The sequence below is a fragment of the Cygnus atratus genome, chromosome 15, assembly GCF_013377495.2.
Source record: "Cygnus atratus isolate AKBS03 ecotype Queensland, Australia chromosome 15, CAtr_DNAZoo_HiC_assembly, whole genome shotgun sequence".
In the NCBI taxonomy this organism is placed as follows: Eukaryota; Metazoa; Chordata; class Aves; order Anseriformes; family Anatidae; genus Cygnus; species Cygnus atratus.
The window spans coordinates 17,864,319-17,874,210 of record NC_066376.1 but is presented as its reverse complement, the minus strand read 5'-3'; the positions used below and the strand labels follow the sequence as shown (position 1 = coordinate 17,874,210).

General features: G+C 34.7%; 1 protein-coding gene across 5 annotated transcripts in view; it reads right to left on the bottom strand.

Annotated features, from left to right (window-relative positions):
- Positions 1-4,932: 4,932 nt before the first annotated feature.
- PARN (poly(A)-specific ribonuclease) overlaps positions 4,933-9,892 on the bottom strand; it is a 61,800-nt gene continuing 56,840 nt past the window's right edge. For all 5 annotated transcript variants that reach the window (XM_035548900.2, XM_035548898.2, XM_035548899.2 and 2 more), the window contains 2 exons: positions 7,183-7,370; positions 4,933-5,082 (listed from right to left, as the gene is read on the bottom strand). In XM_035548900.2, the coding sequence (XP_035404793.1) occupies positions 5,030-5,082; positions 7,183-7,370 (241 nt within the window). In that variant the 3' untranslated portion in view covers positions 4,933-5,029. The remainder of the gene's footprint in view (positions 5,083-7,182; positions 7,371-9,892) is intronic.

Here is a 9,892-nt window from a genome sequence, read left to right as displayed (position 1 = left end):
GCTGAATTTGAAGTAATCAACTCTAAAACAATGGTATTATCAATCATTTGATGGGTTGTAAGCATATCACAAATCAGGCTTGGCACAGCCACAACCTCCAGATTTTCATGTTCAACTGCACACTAATACCAACCAGATCATAGAAAGTGACTCCAGTAATAAAAGAAAAAAAATCATTTGCAAGAATGTACTGACTAAAGACTGCTCATGTATGAGTACAGCTCCCAATCATTTTTTAAAAAAATAATTAATATAAGGACATGAAAATCTAACTTGTCACAGTTTCATTGAATGTTTTCTGTACTATATTTATGAATAGATGCATTCCAAATTAGTTCTCCTTGAGCTGTGACCCACCCATGATCTGCTATAATGTTCATGGCCAATAACAATTCTCATAGAATTTTATTCAACTTATTTTTATTTTTAAAGAAGCTTCACATATACTTACTAAAGCAAAAAAAAATATATCTTTATTACATGTATAATGACCCTATAAATCCCAGCCTAACCCACCATCTATTGCTTCTCATCCAGTGAAGGTGTGGCAATGTCTCTGTAAACATACAAAGTTAGCTCTGTTTCAGCTTAAAGCCACAACAGTACATTTAGTAAATGAATACACAGTTGCTTGTCTAAATATACTGTGGAGTAACTTAAGGAATCTTCAGTGTACACATCTGGACAGCTGGCAATAGCCTCAACACTTCAGAAGCCAAGAACTTTTGATTATCAAGAGCATTCACGAGTTTGCTTTGCAGCTTGAGCACAGAGGACATTTTTATCCGCATTGCATTTACCATGATTTAAAGATACAGAGCACATCCAGGAGACCAGACATTTTCTGGGCACCATGACAGAACTCAAAAAAGTTTGAAGAGCAAAAGGAGTAAGAACTTATATATATACACACGTGTATATATATATATATATATATATACACACACACACATTTTTTTTTCCAGAATCACTGGAAGTTTTAGCTTTCTACCTCTCTCTCCATTTTTTCTCCACTAGATGGATAAATTTAATTTAGTTCTCCATCTAAATCATCTGCAGCCTTTAGATTTTTACTCCAAAACAAGCTCAAAACTGAGACCAAGAATAGGCTGTTGCACTCTCAGAAATGTTAACAATACTTGTTAATGCTACTCCCAGAAATGTTAATGTTATGTTCATTCTCCCTCAGGCTTCATTCTCTCTTACCTGTCCCTCTTCAAATCCACGCTGCAGGGACACCCATCCTCTTCCCTTTCACTGTGCTATACAGTTCCCTTTTTTCTCTATTTCTCATCTACCATGAACTTACCATGCTCCTTGATGTCAATCCTGTGCTTTCTGATACAAGCTAATACTGGTCACCCATAAATACTTGAGATTGATTTGAAAGTTATCAATTTAAGTACAGTTTTAACTTGCTTTTCAATTCAAACAATGAAGCATTCAGTCACAATTGATAAACAATCATTGTCAAGTTCAAGTTTCAGTCAAACAAGCACATTCTGACCCCTCTAAAGAGGCAGGATTTCAGTCCACCTACCTGACTTGCTTTCTTCATGTTTCTCCACGACACCATTTCCTCATTTCCTCTCATGTTCAGGTCTACACCCATGAGTTCTCATCTTCTCACCTCAGCACTAATCACGAAGTGTCCTCATTTTCCTCAATGAAATTTATCACTTTCTCCAATCCCTATTTCCAACAATTCTAGATATTGTTGTTTGTAACACCCAGCTAAGCGTCCCCCTGCCCCGGCCTTCACACAGCTCCCAGCTCCCTCCCTCACTGCCAAACAACAGCTGCTCCCAAACTCACCACAAGCAAGGACAGCCACAGTTTACAGCAAAGCCCCCAACCACTGGCTGAAGAAAATTTTTCACCTCAGTACAACCAACACCAAGATAATACTGAATAGTTTATACGACTGAAAAGCAGAAACATGAATCCTGAGGGCAGCTCAGGCCATGCTCACCTCACCCTGGCCTGCTGCCTCTTGCTGAGGGGAGAGGTGGGACTGAGGGTGCCACTCCCCAACCCTCAGGGCAAGATGGAGGCCATGCTGCCCATTCAGCTGCCAAAATCAGTGACAGGAGAGAGGTTTCCTCTTGCCCTGAGCCTGTTTTGGTTCTGACTTGGACAATTGAACAGGACATGGAAATAAGTATAGCTAGTGCTGCTCCTCCAAACAAAAAGCAAACGAACGGCTCCAAAACTGAACAAGATCCATGGGGTTTGCTCCCCCCTTTCCACTGGGGGGAAAAGGGGAAATCAATTTTTAAAAAAACAACTATCAAAGTATGACATAAGCACATCTGACTTCTTACCAGGCCAAAACATAGCCTCTCAGCAACTTTCCAGCTGTCCCAGCTTCATAATGAAGCAGCCCGAAGGATGCCTCATCATACCTCCCAAGTCATGTAATAGCACATAAAACCCTAGAGATCACAACTCAGAAGACTTTGTAGCCACAAAGACTAGTGATGACGACTTTTTTTTTTTTTTTGAGAAACACCACAACCACCACCAAATGCAAATTCTATGCACATATTTTAAACATACATTAGGAAACAAATGTGGATCTAATTTAAGAAGCTACATTCCTTTCCTGCTAGAATTAGTGATTTGATTTAATGTGAAGGGCAAGCATACTAAAAACCACAGCATGAGTTTTGACGCAATATCAATAGGGTCAGTTCCTCCTTAGAACAGCATCTGTCCCTGACTGTTCTCCACCCGAACTTTATATTAGAAATACCATAGTACCAATCCAATCATGTTTTATTAGTTTAACTAGGTGTTACCTCATAAAATCAAACAGTATGGCAGGACTAGAAAACAAAATAGTATTTTATTAAGGGGTATTAAATATAGCTAGAGATAAATAACATCCTGCTCTCTAAAATGTCTATTCAGGGTAGGGAAAAGGGTGGAAATAGTGGTAATGTCTATTAACATTTGTAGTTTACAGTATATACCCAGCCTGCTCTGGAGAAAAAAAATTTAAAGTATTTAAGGTTCTATGTTGTAATGAAATTAAAACATTTTCCCATGCTGGTATATAAGTATTGCCGTTCAAGACTGAAGTCAGTGCCAGATAGATTCTAACAGCCTCAGGATAAAGACTTCAGGTAGATCCTCTGCAACAGTGGAAGGCTCGAAAGCAAGTCTCTGTTCAAGAGCTATAATCTTATTGGGTATTTCTGGCAGTCCCTTTAAATGCTTTTGTATCCTTTTGACATCATGACTCTGAGCACTCCCAAAAATACATTATGCCAATTCTTTAGGATGTATAGCAAATAACAAACCCAACATTTGGTTAGGACTCTGTAATAAGTTATTTATCTCTTATGGAGATGACTCATTTTATACATTGTTTGTTTTAACTGTTGCATACATTCTGAGAACTGAATTCACAGTTTCTTTGTAGGTTTGGATACTCAAGATAAAAGCAATTTAAAACTCGAGTTTTAGAGATGAGGAGCCTCTGGATCCTTGAGAGCAGAAGAGCTCAGTTACTAACTTCCCCTTGCATCACTACTAACAGTCTTCTTTCCCACATTTTTATGTAAAAAATGTGATATTAGTCTATTAAAAACAACACAAAAAAACACGCCACCCTTAATTATACTACTCCAGGCAGTTCCAAGGTTAGAACATTTCACATTTGAGGAATTTAGATTATTTTTCCTTTTGCAATGCAAGTTCAAGATAGCTCTCCCAGTCATTTAAAAGAAAATATTAAAAAATTGCCATACCTTCAAGCAGGGTACTGCACTGTTTAAGTGACAGTGATTCACACTGTAATGTAAATACAGTCCAGTGAAAGCTTCTTAACCACTTCTAAACCACTCTTCCAAAGAAATGCTTTGAACTTGCTGATTTGTAGAACTCTAATACTCTTTTCCAAGGGAAATGCACAGCAATTTGCATCGTATTATAACAGGTTTGCTTTTCCTGATTACAATTCACAAATACCTTGAAAGTAGTCCATGGACCCAAAGGGTCTACTAGTCACAGGCTGCAATCATTATGAAAATTAAAAAGTGTCATATTATGTCTTAGCAAAACAAGAGCACATGAAAAACATTTCAGAAGCTAATAAATAAAAACAAACAAATTCCTAAGAAAATTTCTTTAATTTTCCTTTTATGGAAATACATATTTTGTTTTTATTTCCATGATACAAAAATGTTAAATATCAAACATTTTCAGAAATCTACCAATGCAGATCTTGTTTAAACAAATAAAGGGCTGGTGCAGTTAGCAGGTTTGTCACAGGTACCAAGAAAACATTTTTACAAAAACCCCACAAGCTGAGGAAGGAGGTGGAGAAGAAATAGATCAAGACTAAAGAGTGAAAACAGCAAGATGTGAAAACAATGAAAAACTATCTCCCACCAGGATATTCATGTTTGAGTAGCACATAAGTTAAATTTATTTAATTATTTATTTAAAAAGGATATGGTATGCGTAAAGTTGGTATTTAGAGGAACACTGGCTGCACTGAGGGTGGAGGGTGGGAGTAGAGAATGAAAAAGTAAAAAAAAATTTCCAGATGAAGTAACTGGTAGAAAGCAATATGTGAAACTGCAGTTCTACCTGTATCAAGAATGCTGACAGCATACTGACATTGCCTGAAAAAATATCTAAAGATTAGGAGATTTGTGGTAAGTCCCCTCAAGCACAGGAGACAGCCTAGCATGAAGTCAGAGTGCCAGTTCTTTTTGTACATTTCATAGCCAGCATGCCAAAGGAGGTGACCAAAATACATTTAGTCTTGCTTCTTAAATCTAACACCATTTACGACAGCAAGGATTTCACATGATCAACAACAGAATCATATACTAGTTAATATATGCACAAGTAAAATTGACAGTGATTGTTCAGTAAACAGTTTAAAATAATTAAACTGATTTTCAGGACACATACTGCTTTGTTAACACCGCTTTATTTAAATAAAGTATGGCTTCCAGGAGGTGTGTTCTCACAACTGCTTTCAATCAATTCCACTTGTTCAGGCAGTTGTTTCCTACCATGTTTCAGGGACTTCAAAAATTTCATTGGAACTACTTGTGAAGCTTCCTGAAAAAGGAATCATAGAACATTATATTAAAGATTTCAATATACAAACACTAAAAAATAAAAACTAAGATCAACAATCTTTCGATTCTGTCAAAGTATACAAATGACAAATTTTCTTCTCTACAGCAAGGCTTTAGATATGTTATTTGCAAGTCAATATTTATGAAGGGAACCCAACAGACTGTTTATCACTGGGTACTAAAAAAAAGTTCAATTTGTTTGGAAAAAACTAAGTCAAACACTAAAGAACAAAGAAAATTTTCTGAAAGAAATTGCTAGCAAGTTCAAACAGAATCAACAACTAATAGATCGACAGAAATCAATTACTTTGTGGTTTAAATTCACGTGACCTAAGGTTATTTGATTTCAACATACGCCCCCCTACATTATTTTATTTTATTATTATTATTATTTTTATTTTTTTATTTTTTTTTTTTTTTTTACAGACTACAGTAATTTGTACAACATTGCAAAAATATAAGGTGAAAAACAGTCACCTGATTGTCACCTATCTGCATTTAACCAGACAAACAATTAAAAGGTATTTTGGCTAGAAAAATGTCAGTATTAAAGTCTGGAAAACAAAACAAAAAATTATCCAACAACCTAGGTGACAAGTCTTCAACCAATTAAAAACCAGAAAGATTATGATCAAATGCCACACAAATCATCATGTATATTGATTTATAAATCCTAACAGTTTTTAGAAGATAGGAAAAAGATTTGAATTTATATTTTGTATTAGAAACACTATTGATTTTCAATCTTTACATGTTGAATCCTAAACAAGGCTAAAAAATAGAATATTTACAAAACACAAAAATAAAGAAAAAACATCATTCAGGCAAATCCATATTTTGACACTTTTACAGAGGTCTACAATTTCTTCTGTTTTTCAAAATCTGTATCTCCTGAAAGTAGGATTCCTCAAGCTTCAACAGCTAACAGTTCATGCAATGTGAATGATCTGCTCACAGTCCAGTAACCTTTCAAACAAATGTAGGCTTACTCAGAACACATGTTAGACTGCAAGAACTGTTAAGGGTGACCGTGACCCACCCATCCAAAATGCTTGGAAGGGATTTTAAGAACTCTCACTTTTCATCACCATCTTGTCAATTAATATCAGAAATAAAAGCACAGCTAAGTGATACATAAATGCAAAACGCTCAAAAATCTAAAGGGCCTACTGAAGGTTAAAATCCTGTTATATCAACACCTATCTGGCAGCGTACTGCTTCACTGAATTGTCCCAGAAAGTCAACATGTTCTCAAGAGATGTTCTAGGGAGGCACTGTGGCAAGCAGTGTGCTGGAGGGGCAGGCAGGTTGGCTGTCAAAGTTTTGGCTTAGTTGTAAAGGTAGATAACATTCTGACCACAGTGAGAAATTGCATTGATTCTTCAACTTAAATAACTAATCTCACAAATGACTGTGAATAAGGGAAATTAGTACAATGTTATCAAGATATACAGTTTAAGTTCTAATATATATAAGTGCTAATTAAAAGGGCACATATATTAGCTTTCAAGGCAGCAGGTAGTTTTATTAAAATGGACTTATTTGTAAGCAACAGTTTGTTTAACGACAGACATCTTGCAGATCAAGCTGCAGGCATTCAATTATGCTATGACTCCATCTAATTAAGCTTAAGTGGAAAGGTCTACATCTGGTAAGTCTTATGACTGGTGATAAAAGTTTGTTGAATTAATAGGATCTACTCTAGAGTCTTACTTCCAGAATTCTTTCAGTTTTGTTTTTGATAAAGGTATCTGATTTTGCATAACAAGAAAGTCAGATAAAAGAAAAAAAGAAACTAAAAATAGCTACAAATATTCAAAGAGCTTTATTTTAAGGAAGAAAGTAGACAAGAAATCAAATACTGCTGCTTCTAGTTTGTCTCAGTTGTTTTGTTTTGCTTTTGCTTTTTGATGCCATTTTCAGTTTAAATAACTCACAACAAAATAACTTATAACTCTGACTTACTGTGTTACATTCATAGAAGTCCAGAAATGTTGAGACATTAAAAAATTCAATTTTGTTCAGGCTTAGGGCAGTTCCAAACTGAACAGAACGTCATGAGCAAGAACATTGGTTTTACCTGCTGGAACTTGTTCTTTCTTGATCTTTTTGAACTTTTTGGCTCTCTTCTTACTATCTGGCAGGGGCTCTGCACAGGAGTCTGTCTGGTTGTACTCTGGATCTTCTCCCTCTTCCATATCATCAGAACCAGCTTCTTCCTGAATAGGACTCATGCTTCTCTTTCCCACTGTACTGGTACCTGTAAAACTGAAATGTAGAAGAAATATTGTTATCAACAAGTTAAGAATAACTATTACATAGGTACTAGTTACTATACATCTATTAAATGCTTATGAAGGTAGTAGAATAAGCTAAGTGATGTACCATGAAATTACATTACCTGGAAAATCTGACTTGCAACTTAGGCAAATGAAGGTATTCATTGAGCTATTGATGTCTCAGGCTTAGCTGTTATTCTGATGAGACTGCTCATCTCGACTGTAATTAAAGCTGTTTTCTATCCCTGCTTGGGTTTATTTTTTTCCCCTCTTCGTTATGAAAGCTCTTGCATATAACTGAATATCTATTGAGAATGCTCGTCACCTATTCAGCCCAAAAACATACATCTTCATATTGAAGGATTCTACATGCTAAGTTCATCCACTCTTCTGGAACTATATGCAGTTTTACAAGTATTTCTACTATACAGAGAAAACAACCAAACTCCGTGTAATAAAAGTTAAAAACGGGTCTTAAAGTGAGATTCCCATCATCCAACAAGCCGGTGAAATAAAAATCACAAGAAGTTGAACACAATATGTAAGTAGCCTTTAAATTGAAGTCTGATGAGCACATTACAAATGTTCACTCAGAGCTCTATTTCATTCGGCATATATTGAAATAACACGGCATAAATTTCATCCAACTATAATTCAATTGTTAATCTTCCTTGAATGCCAAAAAAAATATTAAAATAAAATAAAACATAAATGGCAAAGAAGCTAATTAAAAAAAAGAGCTCCCATTGAACTTCTAGATATGTAAATACCAACTATTTAAATGTACATTTTAATATTTTTTCAGAACAACAGATTTAAAAACAAAAAAAAGTAGTTTTAGGCTTATAAACCTTTAGGTTTTTGTTAAAACCTACACAAAACACTTCTTTTATTGAATATTTAAGTCAATGCTTATATTTCAACAAAAATGAATATCAAATTATAAAACAAAACTAAAATCCTTTTTATTTTTTCTTTTAATCTATAATATCTGGAAACATGGTGTTTCAGTAAAGTTTCAGCTAAAGGATTGTCAAATTTATCTGTACAGTGTTGTCTTTGAAATAGACTTTTTTTTTTACCTGAACAATTTGCAATTTAAAACAGACTCATTCTGGGATGTCCAAAGGTAGTAAAAAAAACATGAAACATATGATTATACTTCATGCTTTTACTTCCACTTTAGGAGCACACACACCATTTACTTTGATGAATGGCTGGCTTATCCTCCAAACGTTCACATACAGAACACCTTCTTGCATGATCTCTTACAAACCTTCATTTCGAGTCACACCACAACTATCATCAATAAAAAGATGTAAGCCAAAAAGCTGGAGAGAACTATTTGTCCTACATGCACACTTCAATATTGCAAAACAGAAATAAAATATGTCTGGAAAATGAAAAAAAAACAGTCTTTTTAAGAAAGAGCATTTAGAAAATGAAAAATTACTTTTATATTTAAAAGAAATGTTTGGAAAATTTTCTAAGAATTGTACTTCTGGGAAATATATTCTGAATAATACATAAGGAAGAAAATTTAGGAGCCACAAATTACAATCCCAGGATTAGATAAATAATCAATAACTGTTGACTTCCATGCTTCCATTGATTGCATGGATTCCACATAAATACATATTAGGTGTTTTTTTGTTCTATTCTTCTTTGACTGAAAATAAGGTTCAAGACTACAGAAACATTTTTTCACTTAGCAATAGTAGCAAACCAGTATGGTTGTATATACAAGTTAGAGCACTACTCAGATCAAAGTTCAGTTTTCTAATTATACCAGCTATTTTGGAGTATGTCCATATTTCTGTCTCAGTTTCCTTACTCTGTGGAGAAACAAGCAAACAAAGTGGAAAAAGCAAAAAAACTACTAGTTATCGGTAATTTTCCAATTCAGATATACTGGTTCATACTTTCTGGACATCTGAAGCATTTAGGAGACACTGTTACATCAGCCATTAGCAAAGATAGCACTCAAGTTTCAGAACGCAAATGTACAACAGTTATCCATGCAATAATATGATTTTTCAAAAAGAAAAAAATATATTTAAATAGGTTCTGAAGCTTCTTTTGTATTCTGAAATACGATTTTTATTCTTTGTTTTTAAATAAAATTACTAGCCCAAGTTTGGGGGAAAAAAAGTAAGAAAAGCCCATCATACATTGCCAGCTGGCAAATCTATCTAGTGAACACAATGCAGCTTTCATTTCAATCAGTGATTATTATAGGTGTGGTTCCGCACCTCTTCAACAAAGACTCAGGATCCACCAGTCCTTTTTTCCCAACCTCTCCCTTCTGTTGACCTATTTTAACGTCAGCCTGCTGGCAAAAGTAACCGGGATGAATACCACAGAAGGAAGATGGCAGAAATCTAAAATCTAGATTTTATTTTCTATTTCTGTTCTTAAATGCAACTCCAATCATCAAAGAATATAGTATTTTTGTTAAATTCCAGCAGCATGAGTAACAACATTAGCACTAAATGCAATTTGATGAATCAA